The sequence below is a fragment of the Phyllobates terribilis genome, unplaced genomic scaffold (genome assembly GCF_046119375.1).
Source record: "Phyllobates terribilis strain yellow unplaced genomic scaffold, ASM4611937v1 Scaffold_13__5_contigs__length_258822181, whole genome shotgun sequence".
Classification (NCBI taxonomy): Eukaryota; Metazoa; Chordata; class Amphibia; order Anura; family Dendrobatidae; genus Phyllobates; species Phyllobates terribilis.
The window spans coordinates 143,611,498-143,628,851 of NW_027362773.1; the positions used below are offsets into that span (position 1 = coordinate 143,611,498).

General features: G+C 46.4%; 1 protein-coding gene across 1 annotated transcript in view; it reads left to right on the forward strand.

The window, feature by feature from the left end:
- The first annotated feature begins 1,494 nt into the window (after window positions 1–1,494).
- The window catches only part of MOB2 (MOB kinase activator 2), a 46,836-nt gene continuing 30,976 nt past the window's right edge, over window positions 1,495–17,354 (forward strand). Inside the window, exon 1 of the mRNA XM_073658765.1 lies at window positions 1,495–1,651. Within this exon, the coding sequence (XP_073514866.1) occupies window positions 1,635–1,651 (17 nt within the window). The 5' untranslated portion in view covers window positions 1,495–1,634. The remainder of the gene's footprint in view (window positions 1,652–17,354) is intronic.

Genomic DNA, 17,354 nt, shown 5'->3' on the forward strand with positions numbered 1-17,354 from the left:
CCTCTCACACGTCACCTCACACACGTCCCCTCAGACATGTCCCCTTGCACACGACTCCCGAACACGTCACTTCACACACATCCCCTGCACACGTCCCCTCACACACATCCCCCGCACACGTCCCCTCACAAGTCTCCTCGCACACGTCCCCTCGCACGCGTCCCCTCACACATGTTCTCCTCAGACATCCCCCACACGTCCCTTCGCACACGTCTCCTCACACACGTCCCCTCATACATGTCCTCCACACAAGTCTCCTCACACATGTCCCCCCCACACGTCATCTCACACACGCCTCCTCAAACAAGTCCCCTTGCACAAGTCTCCCACACAAGTCTCCTCACACACACGGCCCCCAAACACATCCCCTCACACACGTCCCCCAAACACATCCCCTCGTACATGTCCCCCACACACACATCCACTGCACAGGTCCCCTCACACACTTCTCCTCACATGTCCTCTCACACACATGGCCCCCTAACACATTCCCTCACACACATCCCCCACACGTCTCCTCAGACACATCCCCCACAAAAGTCTCCTCACACGCATCCCCTCGTACACGTCCCCCACACACACATCCACTGCACAGGTCCCCTCACACACGTTCCCTCGCATACGTCCCCCACACACTTCTCCTCACATGTCCTCTCACACACATGGCCCCCAAATACATCTCCTCACACGTCCCCTCACACACATCCCCTCGTACACGTCCCCTCACACACATCTCCTCACACGTGTACACTTCCCCTCACACACATCCCCTCGTACATGTCTCCCACACGTCTCCTCATACACGTCCCCTCGTACATGTTCCCCACGTCTCCTCACACACACATCTCACACGCGTCCCCACACAACGTCCTTATTTTTCTGTAGGGGACGTGTATCGGGCTGCGAAAATACAGACTTTTTTTTTTTTTTTACAAAGTTTTTAATTTTTTAACCATTAAAATCTAAAATAAAACTGCACAAGTTTGGAGTCGCCGTAATCGTGACCGGGGGAATCAGAGCACCAAGGTATTTTTACCGTATAAAGTTCGCCATAAAAATGCAACCAAAAAACAATGGAGGAATTGCTGTTTTTTATTCTTCACACTTGGATTTTTTTTTGTTTTTCAGCTCATTATATAGAAAATATAAAAGTTACGACTTTTGTAAGAAGGGAGGACAATACAGAAGCGAAGGAGCTGTCAGTTAATATTTTTCTGAATTACTATGAGAAGCCGCACTGTGTGACCAGGCGGCTGTGAGGCTCTGGGATGGCAGCTGACGACCTCTGTGACAGCTGCATGGCTGCAGGATCGGTTGTCACCCGGTTACTCCCTGCGCCATGACTCGGCAGCTCTCGCGGACTACAACTCCCAGCATGCCCGCACGGGGACGGATACAGTCGCATCTGCGAGGTGCCAGCGCCCCAGGCTCCTCCCACCACCCGCAGCTGTCACTGCTCTTCCCACAATGCTCCGCGCCCGCTCTCTCCACCTCCCATGCTGCCCCGCTCGGTGACGTCAGACCCGGAAGTGTGCGTGCTGCGGGCGGTGCTGTGTTTACTTCCGCCGGAGCCGGAGCCTGAGCCGGGAAGCGGGAGGCACCGAGGATGAGCTGAGCCGGAGGGGGCAGCAGACATGGAGTGGCTTATGGGGTAAGACAGGGGAAGCGGCTCCTGAGGGGCAGCAGGAGGATGGAGCAGGTGCAGGGGTAATATGAAGGGCATGGGGTGAGAGGTGGTCCTGGGGCAAGAACTGAAGAGAGTAAGCTATGGGCGGTGGAGGGGGACACCTGAGAGCCAAGGAGGAAACATGGAGGGCGAAGGGGTGACTGCCATTCTAGGCTCCACATCATGGAGGGCAATGGGGTGACAGCAGTGTGGGGTGGCAGGACACCATGGGAGACAGCGAGTAACAACTGCCCGGGCACAGAAGGCTGCATGAAGGGCAGCAGTGTGCTGGGGTTATGGGGGATAGTTATGGGGGTGACAGCAGTTATTGGGGGTCTGACCTGGGGGAGATGGCAGTGGAGTGACAGCTGGTTATTGGGGGTCTGACCTGGGGGAGATGGCAGCGGGGAGATAGCTGGTTATTGGGGGTCTGACCTGGGGGAGATGGCAGCGGGGAGACAGCTGGTTATTGGGGGTCTGACCTGGGGGAGATGGCAGTGAGGTGACAGCAGTTATTGGGGGTCTGACCTGGGGGAGATGGCAGTGGGATGACAGCTGGTTATTGGGGGTCTGACCTGGGGGAGATGGCAGTGGGATGACAGCTGGTTATTGGGGGTCTGACCTGGGGGAGATGGCAGTGGGGTGACAGCTGGTTATTGGGGGTCTGACCTGGGGGAGATGGCAGTGGGGTGACACCTGGTTATTGGGGGTCTGACCTTGGGGAGATTGCCGTGAGGTGACCTCAGTTATTGGGGTCTGACCTGGAGGAGATGGCAGTGAGGTGACAGCAGTTATTGGGGGGTCTGACCTGGAGGAGATGGCAGTGAGGTGACAGCAGTTATTGGGGGGTCTGACCTGGAGGAGATTGCAGTGAGGTGACAGCAGTTATTGGGGTCTGACCTGGGGGAGATGGCAGTGAGGTGACAGCAGTTATTGAGGGGTCTGACCTGGGAGAGATGGCAGTGAGGTGACAGCAGTTATTGAGGGGTCTGACCTGGGAGAGATTGCAATGAGGTGACAGCAGTTATTGGGGTCTGACCTGGGAGAGATGGCAGTGAGGTGACAGCAGTTATTGGGGTCTGACCTGGGAGAGATGGCAGCGGTACTGATAATGATAGGGCAGAATGGCTGACAGTAAATTATGGTGTACATACTGCAATAGAGAGATATAATGAGGTGACCGTTTGTTGTGTGTAACTGTTGGGGGGTAATGGGCATCTGAAGGTGCAGATGATGGTAATGTTGGAAACAGCCAGAACAAACATCGGGAGGGGATGTTGGGGTGAGTCTGAGGTGTGGTTGGCCTTGGACTGTTCTCTATGTATGGACTGGGCACAGTATTCGGGGATGCTATGCTGTAACTTTAGCATTTGCAGATATGGCAACATTGTAGATGTATGGTGACATCCCAGGGAAAATTAGAGATCAGAAGGACCAAGGATTATAAAATTTAGTGTTGTGAAAATTTTGTTTAAGACTGAAACCATGAAGCGTGATAGGCCTGATGCAAACATGAGCTTTGCTCTGTAGCATCCTACCTGGCTAATGCAGGGCTCTGTCCTTGGGCTTCTGAGACAGCAGACACACAACCCTTTCACTGCCGAACTGGAAGAAAACTGAAAGTTGACATTTTATTTTTAGATAAATCCTATTAATAATGCATATGGAGATGAGAATGGCAAGACAGGACTGCTGCCAAGCTGCTTTTCGCTTCCTCTGCTGTCAGCACAGTGCGGGACAGCTGGGTCATTTGAGACAGACTGGTTGCTATAGATACCTACCCTGACAACCAACAACTGCTGTCAGGTTGTAGCTCGCTGGTGTCTGGTCAGTCTCGGATTACTCTGGCCTTCACTTTGGCGCCCAGCTGAGGACAGAGAAGGGAAACCGCTGCTTAGCATTACTGAGACCACACTATGGAAAGGGAACTATCAGAATAAAAAGGCAAGTAAATGTAAATCGCCAATATCGGGTCTCCTGTGAGAAGAGCTTTTATCAATGTGTCCCTAGGATAACATTTTACCCCTGGAATTTTTCTTATAGCTTGCTTTTATCATTGAGCATCACAGAACAGCATTAATTAACAAATTAATTGTTACAAAGGGGTCGTCTAGTGAAAACAAGTCATCACCCTTCTGCACAATAGGTGATCACTTACTGATCAGTGGGGGTATGACCGGCACCAATCAGCAGAACGTGGAATTTTTATCCCCATTACAAAATGCAGCAGCCGGTCAGATGCCCGACCACCGCTCCAGTCACTCTCTATATGGCTGCCAGAAAAATCTGAACTCATCGCTCGGCAGCCCAATAGAGAAGGAACGGAGTGATAGTCAAGCATGCACATTTTATAATGGGGGTAGAAGTGCCTCGTTCTGCCTATTGGTCAGGGGCCCTGCAGTCGGACACCATCAATAAATAAGTTATAACTTGTGTTTGCTAAACAACCACTTTAATGGATGGGAGTACCCTGTTCAGGATCCTCATTTCTTGAACAGGTTGGAGAGAGGCTATAGAGAGTGTTCTTTGCTCTATTGGATTGGTCCTATCCTGTATTACACAGGCAGAGCATTAATTTAAAGGGAGTTTATCAGCACAGAATGACTGGTCAAATCAAGTGCAGGCGCTCAGTGTATCATGGCGGGGCCAAGTACACCTTCCACCTGCTTGTTTTCTCTCCATATCCACCATTCTCTGGCTCAATAAAGAAGAGGGGTGGAGGTAGAGGGAAAACAGGTGGGAAGGTGCACTCGGGCCTCCATGATACACCAAGCTCCTGTACATGGTTTGACCAGTCATTCTGTGCTGACAGTCCCTTTAAATGAACCTTATGCAATGTGTTATTTCCTTTCTGATGGAACTGCAGGGGGATTGAACACTTACGTCATACGGGGGCGCCCTATTTGAGATGCTGATTGGCAAAGCACCTTTTTACATAATTAGGGATTGTCTAAAACAGAAAACTGCAGTAACTGTTGGTGAGAAACACAGTGATTCTGTGATGACACCTTCTTTAGGCACAGGTACAAGAAGTGTTTTCATAGTGGCACCTGCAATAAAGTTAATCTCAGAGAAGGACTGATCATTTTTCTGTAAAGTTTATTTCTCGGACTCTCCTGGCATAGTGCCGTGCCATGGGTTCTGATTGGTAGGGCTTAGTCCTTGCTCTGAGTTCCACACCGATCCTTAGAACGAAGGGTTCTTGTAAGCGTCCGCTCCTTTCGTCCTTTATTGGTATAGACAGGAATTGGCTATAGGTTCTAATGCATTGTATGTTGGCTACAAGTGATGGGGGCAGGAAGGTGCCATTTCCATAAGTTGCTCATCCCATTTGGCTTATGAGGATCATTTTTGAGCTCTTGGTATAACGGCCAGTGGCTTTCCTGCGTGGTGCTCCAGTCCTCTCGTGTATTGCACACAGTCGGGGTGGTTTTCAGTTCCACTTGCTATTATTTATTGAAAATGCAGCAGATTTGCTGATGGTGAAGAAGGTAACACTGGATACTCTGGGGATATAAGACTCTCATGCAGTTTTCAGTTCACTCTATATCGCTTTTAACTTAGGACATTTATTCATGAATGGTTTTGTCCTGGAATGAAATCCTCCATTTCCATCACACAACTTGGCCAGATGTGACCTTGTGTGTCCTCACCAGCCTGTCCAATCTAGACTGTATTCCTGAGACAATAAACTGCCTGATCTTGTATTCCTTAAAGGAATTCTCTGGAGAAAGTAGTAGTTATCAGGTATCAACAGAACTTATAGATTAGTGGGGGTCCAGATTTTGAGATCCACCCTGATTGGCTGAACAGGGCACTTTTATTCCTGATAGAGTAGAGCTGCAGCGTTTGCTTGATGACCAATCCATTCATTCTCCGTAGAAAATTTCTGAAAAAGCGGAGTACAGTGCTTGGCCGTCCCATACAGAATGAACGGAGTGGTGCTCAGACATGCACACTGCTGCTCCATTTTAACCGGGATAGAAGTGCCTTGTTTTGCCGATCAGTGTGTGTCTCAGCGGTAGGACCCCCACTGATTTAGACATTTCCTACCTTATGGATAGGTGATCACTTCTTTTCATTGGACAGCTTCTTTAAAGAGTTAGTCCTGCTCCACTTACTTCCCATGGATAGATGAGCATGGCAGGTAGCATCTCCTTGAACAGTACCTGCCAGGACATGTGCACGATTAGCAGGTACTTTGCACCTGGACCATTTATTAGAATAAATCGGGTGCCCGGTACTTGCGGATCAAACACCCTTCCCGACAGGTATCGGTAGATGTGACCTTACCTGCTTAAGGTAGAAGTGGGAAGAGCATGACTGACCCCTTAAAATCTTCCCCCTCTAGCAGCAGGTAATGGACACTTGTGGGAGCTCAACGGGTTTCAGTTGTTGTTATTGTCGTTTAATCTTTTTTACTGATTGTAGTAGTTTGGGGGGGTTTCAACATAATAATTTTGCTTATATTCAGTACTTTTGAACGTGAGGCCTGTCATTACTACTGACTTTAAGGTCACCATGAAGCTGCATTAGTGATTACATTAGCATGCTCCTTTATTGTTAGATTGGGAGGGGGGATGCTGCTTGTGAATGATAAGCGCTGTCTGACATGTTGGTGCTTCCCTGCCCTGTGGAATTGATGAAATGCTTTGAACTTGTCTGATTGTATCATGAAGTACCTCTGATTGCCATCAAGGACTCTGGATAACTGTAGATATGCTATAGTGACCCATAACTGACTACTTAAGTGGGTTGTCAGCTTGTAAGTTTTAATTGTCTTTAAGGTTGCCTTGTTTTAAAAATAATAAAATGAGCTGTACAGAGTGCCCGCTGCTCCAGCGCTGCCTTTCCAGCTCTTCCCTGACATCCACAGCACCAGTCATCAGGTCAGCAGTTCTGTGGCCTCTTCACTGCTGAAGCTAGCCATTGTCTGCAGCGCTCAGTACACCTGACGTCACTCCTACAGGCTTGTCAGCAAAGCACGGGGGCGCAGCGGGGAGGCAGCGCCAGAGCAGGGGCTGATGAGTAACAGGGCATTCCTACACAGCATTAAAATATAAAATTGGTTGACTTCTTTAAGGTTCACTTTTTGGGTACAAATAGGCTAACTAGTTTCCCAACTGTCAACCGCTGCGTGTGTCCTTATTGTTGCCGACATTGAAGGATCTTCTGGTAATTTCTCTATAACCCTGCATTCTTCCCCTCCTGGCTGGTGACATATGACCTACTCCACGTTTATGAGCCTCGCACCTGCTGAGCTAGGAATATGCCATTTATGGCCCTTGTTCTTCAGGCAGCTATTCTTCCCACTGCCTTATGCACCTGCATGCTCAGCTCGGTTGAATGTGCATGTGTTTTCAATAAGAATGTGGTTGTAGGCCGCTGCCAGACACTTGGCTTCGGCTTATCTTCCTTGAGGATAAAAGGATCGGGTACGAGATTTAACTGCACAATCTTCTTTTCAGCATCCTCTTAGGAAAGAGTCAGGACACCCCAATAGACAACCTTTTTCTATTTATGAAGTGTCCAAAATGCACACTGTATTGAGCACAAGGCCTAAGGGAGCATTTAGGCTGCTTGATGCTGCTAACAGGTTTACCGGGCGTTGGTCATTTAATCACATGTCCGGACAGGCCACGTCACTTCAGATGAGCATCGATGGATCAGTAATAGATCGTTCAGTTTGCAGAGGCTGCCATTGTTCTCAAAACCACAGAACGATTATCTTTTGTGCAAACCAAAAGATCATTTCACCAGACAAACATGTGTCTCGCTCCTTGATCCGGTGTTGAAACTGCACAATAATCATGAATGGAACAATCCTAGGAAAACTTGTTCATGATAGTGTGCTGGCTGGTACTTTTTACTTTCTTCTCCGGCAGACTGGGGCTTTCTGCAGCCATATGTACTACTGCTGAATATGTCTGAAATCCAAGTGTGGTTGCCTGGAGCGGATTTACAATTTATTCAATTTACATGGATTATTGTAATATAGAGTGGTCCAAGAATACATTTGCAGTACAGTTTTTAGAAGGGGATAGACATGTACTTGGTTTAGGTCTTATACTGAAATGACTGTAAAACTACAAAATGTGGAGCTTCTTGCTCAGCTGTCCCTGCGACCAGAGCCACATCCTGGAGCCGGGGTGTGTGCATTGTGATAATGTGCTGCCTACATAATGAGCAGAGAAACTGACTCCAGGAGAGGCCAATTCATATACAGCCGGCAGTGAATAAATGCTGCTTAGGGGCAGGCTGCTTAACTGATCCACTAGGGGGTGTCATATTAACAATACTGGTGTCCTGGGGTATCTATAACGACCAACCGCTGTAAGGCTATGTGCCCACGATGCGGAAATGAAGCAGAAAATTTCTGCTTCATTTCTGCATCTCCTTGCCTGGAAAAACGCGTGCGGAATTTGACATGCGTTTTTCGCGCGGAATTGCCATGCGTTTTCTAATGCATTGTAGATGGCAATTCCACATGCGTAAACGCACAAATAATGGACATGCTGCGGATTTTTGAGCGCATCAAAAGCGCTGCGGAAAAATCCGCAGCATGGGCATTGAGAGTGCAGAATTCCATTGGGGACCATAAGGGAAGGATTACCAAGCGTTTACGCTACAAAAATTCCGCAGCAAAAACGCTTGAAAAGCACATCGTGGGCACGGACCCTAAGTGTACTTTAGTCCTGTGCCATAATAAAGCTACAATCTAGCAGGAGGCAGGTCGGGTCTCCAGCTGTCAGAGACAGCCAGGGACCCTGGGGACAAGACAGAAACAGCTTGTTGTACCTGTGTCTTCTGTTTTGCTGGATACGTAGCGCTCAATGAGAGCTATGTGCTGAATAGAAGAATCAGGACTGCCTGGCGAGCACAATTGCTGAGTATCTGTTGGGCCGTTTTCCCCTTTAACTGGGGTCCGATAAGTGTCCTAGTTACAGTGGGGAAAAAATTAACATTAAATAGAAAAGCATGTTATGCAGATAAATTTTAATTCTCCTTTGTGGGACAAATTATGTGTAGAAAAAAAGTACAAACATTCAGACAGTACTGGCCAAAAAATGTAACTCGCCTGTTCATGCAAGGATTTTCCTTTTACTTATTGGCATGTGCTCATTGTAGATTCAGACAGAAAGAAGCAAAAACACAAAGAAACATATAGAAACGAGGAGTAAAGAAAAAAGGGTGCCTCTACTTAGTATGAATCGCCAGCACTGTCACCAAAGCTCCACCTGCCCCTCCATGCTTCACGTTGGGCACCAAACATGTCCCCTCTTTTTTATGTCTCATAAAGACATAGAGTTGGTACCAAATATTTGAAAATTTTTCTTAGAACACAGTACAGATTTCCACTTATCTAATGTCCAGTAGTTGTGTCTCTTGACCTAAACAATTCTCTTCTTGTTTTCAGTCCTCAGTAGTAGGTTTTTTGTTGCAATTCGAACAGAAAGACCTACTTATCGCAATTTCCTTTGGAGAGATGATTTTCAAATGTGTTTGCTACTTTGATGTTTTTTCATCATTTTTGAGGGCTGTTATCTGAGGTGCTGTCAAATTGTGGTTTCTGAAGCTGGTAACTTTGATGAACTTATCCTCTGCAGCAGAGGTAAGTTTTGGTCTTCCACTCCTGGGGCAGTCCTAATGAAAGACAGTTTCACCATAGCAGTTGATAGTTTTCAGGACTGCACTTGATGATATCTTCCAGGTTCTGGCAATTATCTGGATTGAATGAACTTTATGTCTTAACGTAATGATGGACTATCATTTCCCTTAGTTGCTTGCTTCTTGCCATATTCTGGCTTAGAACTGTAGGGATGTGTATACCAAAACTCCCTCTGAAAAACACATTTGATGGTCACACTTTGTGAAGACCGATGATTCCACAAAAGAAGTTCTTGAAGAGGCATACCTGTTTATTGGAAGACCTTCCAGGTGATACCTGAAGAAACTACTTCAGAGAGGCCAAGGGAGTGTAAAGCTGTCATCAAAGTAAAAGGGGGGTACTATGAGGAATCCAATATTCAAAACATATTGGGGTTTATTTTCTCCTTGTTTCCACGTGTTCCTTCCTGGTTTTGCTGCCTTCAGTCTGATTTTATAATGTGCACATTCCATTAAGGAAAATCAGTGCAGGAGCAGGTGTGTCCAAACTTTTTACTGGTACCGTTAGAATTGTCAGTGTTGGATTCAGCAGCCAAGGTAGGTAGCTTAGATCTGTATGCTGACTCACACATCAAGGTATAGATGAATCAGAAAGATAGAAGACCTGTAGTGACCTTATAGTATCCCATATAGACAACCATAGACCCTGCCTAACCGCAGAGGTTGGCACCCTAATAGATGTTCGAAAATGGCTACGTCGTCCCACCCTTACTGTACCTGGTATACCCTTGAATGTCAGTAGAGTGAGCCGTCCATATCCAACGCATCCAGTTAGAGAAGAGAACTGTTAAACCAAAAAATAATGGCGATTAATAAAAATGCCGACTAATTATCAGATATACTCCGATATAGTCTAATTCTCACAAATATATGATCGATATCTCCAGATAAGTATCTCTCACAACGTGCTCCCCATACTGTATGCTCATATTTCTCTAGCGTTCCCCGCCCCCCACACACACACACACACCAGGTCCAGGGGTTCATTAATGACTTTAATGCCGAGGGGGCACATAGAGGGTATCTGGTCCAGGTTGTGTCAAAATATGACTAAGATTCTTGGCGCCATGTATCTGTCGACACCAGGCGATGATCTCGCGATTATACATATACAGAGGTTACTATACACCTATTATAAGTTATATATCCTTCTATTCCACCCTCTTGTATACTTTGATTTGTGAGTCATTGTTCAGCCTACAGACTTAATCCAACACTTCTAGTAGCCGTCGTTTTTTTTTATTGTTTTTCTTCATAAAACAATAGTACACATGGAAGTAAGAAACTTTGTAATATTGTAATATCTCATCAGAGGAGTCTGCTTCACGGACAGATTAGTCATGAGCAAAATTCTCAATTCACAGGTAAACTGTCTTCAGTGACTACAGATATTTATATTACCGAGATGGAAGATAAGGCAGATTCTATGTAGTTACAGCCTTCACCCCTCCGTTCTACATAGAACTTTATGAGCACCAACTGTCATCTCCTAGCTCAGCAATAAGTCTTTATTCACTGAATATAGATTTTTACCCGTGAATTGAGAATTTTGACAATGAATGATCAGTCCTGTAGAAGCAAGAAGCAGATTTCTCTGATAAGATATATTACAAAGTTACTTATTTTCATTTGTATTATTGATATATGAAATGAAAATGGTTACTCTTTTAAGAACTGTGCCCAATAGGGGTGCCCAAACTTTTTCATATAACTGTATTTATTTACTTTGACTGCGTGTGTGTGTGTATATGTGTTTGAGTGTTCCCTTTCCCCACAATGCTCAAAAAAATAAAGGGAGCACTCATATAACACATCCTAGATCTGAATGAATGAAATATTCTCATTGAATACTTTGTTCTGTACAAAGTTGAATGTGCTGACAACAAAATCACACAAAAATCATCAATGGAAATCAAATTTATTAACCAATGGAGGCCTGGATTTGGAGTCACCCCCAAAAATTAAAGTGGAAAAACAAACTACAGGCTGATCCAACTTTGATGTAATGTCCTTAAAACAAGTCAAAATGAAGCTCAGTTTTGTGTGTGGCCTCCACGTGCCTGTATGACCTCCCTACAACGCCTGGGCATGCTCCTGATGAGGTTGCGGATGGTCTCCTGTGGGATCTCCTCGCAGACCTGGACTAAAGCATCCGCCAACTCCTGGACAGTCTGTGGTGCAATGGTGGTGGATGGAGCGAGACACGATGTCCCAGATGTGCTCAATCCGATTCAGGTATAGGGGAACGGGCGGGCCACTCCATAGCTTCAATGCCTTCATCTTGCAGGAACTGCTGACACACTCCAGCCACATGAGGTCTGGCATTGTCCTGCATTAGGAGGAACCCAGGGCCAACCGCACCAGCATATGGTCTCACAAGGGGTCTGAGGATCTCATCTCGGTACCTAATGGCAGTCAGGCTACCTCTGGCGAGCACATGGAGGGCTGTGCTGCCCTCCAAAGAAATGCCACCCCACTCCATTACTGACCCACTGCCAAACCGGTCATGCTGAAGGATGTTGCAGGCAGCAGATCGCTCTCCACGGGCCCTCCAGACTCTTGTCACGTCTGTCACATGTGCTCAGTGTGAACCTGCTTTCATCTGTGAAGAGCACAGGGCGCCAGTGGTGACTTTGCCAATCCTGGTGTTCTGTGGCAAATGCAAAGCGTCCTGCACTGTGTTGGGCTGTGAGCACAACCCCCATCTGTGGACGTCGGGCCCTCATACCACCCTCATGGAGTCAGTTTCTAACCATTTGTGCAGACACATGCACATTTGTGGCCTGCTGAAGGTCATTTTGCAGGGCTCTGGCAGTGCTCCTCCTGTTCCTCCTTACACAAAGGCGCAGGTAGCGGTCCTGCTGCTGGGTTGTTACCCTCCTACACCCCCTCCATGTCTCCTGGTGAACGGGCCTGTCTCCTGGTAGCGCCTCCAGCCTCTGGACACTACGCTGACAGACACAGCAAACCTTCTTGCCACAGCTCGCATTGATGTGCCATCCTGGATGAGCTGCACTACCTGAGCAACTTCTGTGGGTTGTAGAGTCCGTCTCATGCTACCACGAGTGTGAAAGCGCAACCAACATTCAAAAGTGACCAAAACATCAGCCAGAAAGCATTGGTACTGAGATGTGGTCTGTGGTCCCCACCTGCAGAACCACTCCTTTATTAAGTGTGTCTTGATAATTGCCAATAATTTCCATCTATTGTCTATTCCATTTGCACAACAGCATGTGGAATTGATTGTCAATCAGTGTTGCTTCCTATGTGGACAGTTTGATTTCACAGAAGTTTGATTTACTTGGAGTTATATTCTGTTGTTTAAGTGTTCCCTTTATTTTTTTGAGCAGTGTATATTTATTAGTGTTTTATACACAGTATGTGTGTGTTTATATAATGTGCATATATGTGTGTAAGCATATATAATTTACTAGATGGTGGCCCGATTCTAACGCATCGGGTATTCTAGAATATGTATGCACCCGGTCGGCCGCAATCAGCATAACGTTGTTTAAATTTGGCGCCAAAATCGCTGATTGGTCGCGGCCGGCAACCGCGACTAATCAGCAAAACGGTGTTTAAATTTGGCGGCAATATCGGTGATTGGTCACGGGTGGCGGCCGCGACCAATCAGCGAACTGTGTTAGTGAAGACCGGAGAGCTTGTTTAAATTTGGCGATAAAATCGACCAATCAGCAGAGCGTTGTTTAAATTTGGCGGCAATCTCGCTGATTGGTCTCGGCCGGCCGGCGACCGGGACCAATGAGCAGAGCGGTGTTTAAATTTGGCGCCAAAATCGCTGATTGGTCGCGGCTGGCGGCCGCGACCAATCAGCACAGCAGTGTTTAAATTTGCCGCCCATCTCGCTGATTGGTCGCGGCCGGCCACCGCGACCAATCAGCGTCGTATTAGTGTGGGCCCAGGAGCGGCGCTGCTTGTGCGGCTCCGTATTAGCGAGGACTGGGGAGCGGCGCTGCCTGTGCGGCTCCTTCTGCTGCGAGAGGCCGGGAGATGAGCTGCTGCTCGCAGCAGAAGCATCCCGACCGGCGGCGCCGCTCCCCGGTCCTCAGTTCACACTTGCTGTCGGGAGCTCAGCGGGCCAAGCTGCTGATCTTCCGACGTTAGCCGCATGGAGGTCAGCGGCGCCGGTCGGGGTAGTTGTGCTGCTAGCGCCGCTCATCTCCCGGCTGCATCACCGCTGACCTCCGTCCGCCAGATGAGCCGCTAACGGCCGCCATCTTTTTTCAGAAATCCCGCGGCGCTGATTGGCCGCTGCCGGACCAATGAGCGACGCGGGATTTCCAGGACAGACAGACGGGATAAGACAATTATATAGTAGATAGTATAATCGTGTGTGTATATATAATATTTGTACGTATTTCTCGTGTGATCCATCATTTTTTCCTGAAGTTGGAGGCTGACTGGCTGCGCATACACCCGCTGCTGCTCTGTGGCACTGATAAGGATAGCAGATCAGTTTTTATTGATGTGGACTTAGAAGGGAGCAGCAGGGCATAAATGTGACCAGATAATAAATTCAGCTCTTTCTGGCCCCAGACTTTCAACTAATAGACGACTATGAAAGAACATGGGATGCAAGACCCTATTTCAGCCTTCCACATGATTATGGTGGGGTTCAGCACACCAATCAAATAGTTATCACCTATCTAGTATAATTCAGTGGGTTCGTGCTAATTAGTGTACAACGGAGAGCTCCTTTAAATGGGTTTTCCCATGTAAAAAGTTTATGGCAGACACTTGTACTTTGGTAGTCTAAGAAACTCGCCCATGCTCTTGGATAGACTAGCCCAGAACATGGGGGAGGTCTGAAAAACTAACAATCATCTTTCATAAATCAAGGGAGGACTGGGAATCGGAGAAACCATGCCAGAATGATTGAAAAGGAGGGCACCGGGTATTTTAACTAGGCATTATGCGTTTATTGTGATTATCCCTTTTAAGTGGGAACTGTTCTTTCATTCAGCAAACTTTACATCAATCAATATTATAAGTACATTTTAGAAACTTTGTAATCTAAAAGTGAACGGTTTAATTTTCCCCAATTAGGACGCATTTTTTTTCTCTCCCCCCTGCGTCCTGAATTTACCATCCATTCTGACAAAAAAATAATTAGAAATAGCTCAACTTGATGGACATTGAGGTGTTGGGTTACACAGCCTATTTTACTCTATGAAGAGAGGGGAGAAGGAGCAGAGGGAGACACAGAAAAATTGTGCTGAGCTTTCCAACAAGTCTCTTACCTCACCTAATGGTGCTTTCATATTGCGTTTAGTTAAACGTTCGTTGGTCTCATCGGGGCTTGCGTCGGACATATGCGCTATAATGGTGCCGACAGAGCGAACGTGTGCTCTGTCGTGCATCATTTTTGGCGGCGGACACTCAGACTTAGTAGACTGTGTCTGCCTCCAGTAGGCATACATGGCCAAAACTAATGCACGGCACAGCTCATGTTCGTTCTGCTGGTACCATTATAGTCTACGGCCTCGTCTCCGCATACGTCCGAATAATGTTTTGAGGGATGTGGGGGTGGGGGGTTCGGACTTAAGCCCCAACAGGGCCACTGAGCATATTGCTAAACGCAATGTGAAAGCACCCTTAGAGCTGGATTCACATCACCACAGCTCAGTATTGCTGTGTGTTGTCCTCCATGCTACTGCTGCTTGTTTCTATGTGCTAACCGAGGAATCTGTGTGCTGTGTATAGGAGACCTCATACCAGCTAGCTTCCACCCACCAGCTCAGAGTCAATTGCAAATTAAGAGAGAGATCTTGCAGAGGTGAAAACGCAGGATACAAGTCATATAATGGCCACAGATGTTCTTATTAATCATGTACACACAGGACTGCATGTTCTGAAGTTTCTTCCAAGTACAGTTACCCTTTACGAACACTTTCCGGCCAGGCACCCACTAGTAATGTAGGAGCAACGAATATAAAATGATTAGATGTCTGAGGAACAACTCTGAGAACCTCTGCTGGGTGTAACTGTGAAAGCAGAAGTAGCAGAACATGGGATTGAGCCCAGCGTTGGGTTACTGGTATCCATCCCATGTAAATGATACTAATGCTGCGCTGATCAATGGCTGCAGCCATCGGTGTATCGGGAGAATCAATAGACACAAGGTTGGATGTTGCAGTAAATGGTGATAACGGACTGCAGACATTGATTAGCCTGTCAGTCCCCCTCCCGCACCATGAAATCTCTCCTTATTCATGGCCTTTTCTTAACGGCTTTTGTATGACGTGATATGGCTCCGCCGTCAGAGTAGATCCGGAGCCATTGATTTGATGAGAGCGTCATGCTTGTGTCTCGGAGATGCCATCTAGGATGGATGAAGGAGATAAATGGGAGGAGATGCTAATCTTTGGGTGTTTCGCATATGTATTAGCAGACAGGGCATAAGACCTCACACACTCACATTAACATATAAGTGTGCAACGTGTTGGGACAGAGATTTCTCTCCTTACAAATATTATTTCTGTTTTAATCGAATGTATCCCACAGCCAAAGACTTTATTTACCGATGTACAAACATGATGGCATATGTGCCCAGGGCATCTGTAATTATTTCCCGAGTACATCATATAGCTGATGAGTATAGACATGTACTACCCCAATTCCAAAAAAAAGTCGGGACACTGTGTAAAATGTAAAGAAAACCAGAATACAATGATCTAAAAATCTGTCGCAGTCATATTTTATTCACAACAAAACACAGGCTACCGATCAGACATTGAACTTTGGACGTTTTTCCATTGCTTTTGAAAAAATTACCTAAGGCTATGTTCACACATTGTGTTTTTTCAGCACAAAACCTGATCTCTTGCCAGGAAGGTTTTTTCAGGATTTTGCTACTTTTTTTTTTGCTGTGTTTTTTTTCACTGTCCTTTTGTCTCTTTATGCATGTAAATAAAGTTCAGTAAAAACTGACACCTGCGTTTTTTTCCACCGACCATTACTTCCAATGGGGGAAAAACGCTGAGAGAAGAGATGGGCTCTATTCTGCAAAAAACCATGCAAAGCACAAAATACTGATCAAACAGAAAGCATGATGTGTGCATGAGATTTCTGGACTATCAGAGACTTTGCTGGTACGGCAAAATGCAGCTGAAAATTTGCATAAAAAAATGCATCAAAAAAGTGATGTGTGAACATAGCCTAACTCCTTTAGATATTGATGGCAGCAACAGATCTCCAAAAAGTTGTGCCTGGGCCGTGTGTACCACTGTGTAGCAGCGCCTCTTCTTTATACAGTAGGTAAGTGTTTGGGAAGTGAGAACGATTACTGGAGTTTCGGGACAGTGTATGTTCATGGTTTTAGCGTTTTCTTAGCACTTTTTCCGGTGGGTTTCGGAGCAGTCCCGCTCCAAACCTGTCTGAAAAAGCCATTGTGTGACGTACCCTAATGGAAGGAACGTATGTACTAGGATCAATTGTCAGGAATTGTGAAGAAAACCTAAGGTGCATGTCAACATGTGACAGTGTTTTTCCGATTCTTTGCCCTTCTACTCCATAGTTCAGGAGCGTCTGTACAGTGTGCACCCCCTCTCACCTCCAGATCTCCGCAGTCTCGCGGGCTGGGAGGAAGCTTTCTATTGTTACTACACAATGCTTTGTGTTTCTTTATTTGTTTTTGTGTTTCATTGAAGCAGGAAGGGTGGCGGACACATGACTGCTCAGCATGGCTTTGATTCTGGCCCATGCAGAAGAACCATGCTGCTCAGTAAGACCACCTTCACATTTTTATTCTTTTATCCTGTGTATTTCCAACTCTATTCAACAGCTTCATATATCTTGCCATTGACCTTTTTTCATTTTATTTTATTATTTTTTTTTTCTTTTTGCAATAATATATATATCTTTTGATATACTCTCTTTTTTGCAGTAGATGTAAAATATGGTGTAAATTCGCAGTGTAAATTGACACGCTGCCCATCGTACTTCTGCACTACGGGTCAGTTTGGGGTGTAGTTGATATTTGGTCAAGTCTTATTCATCA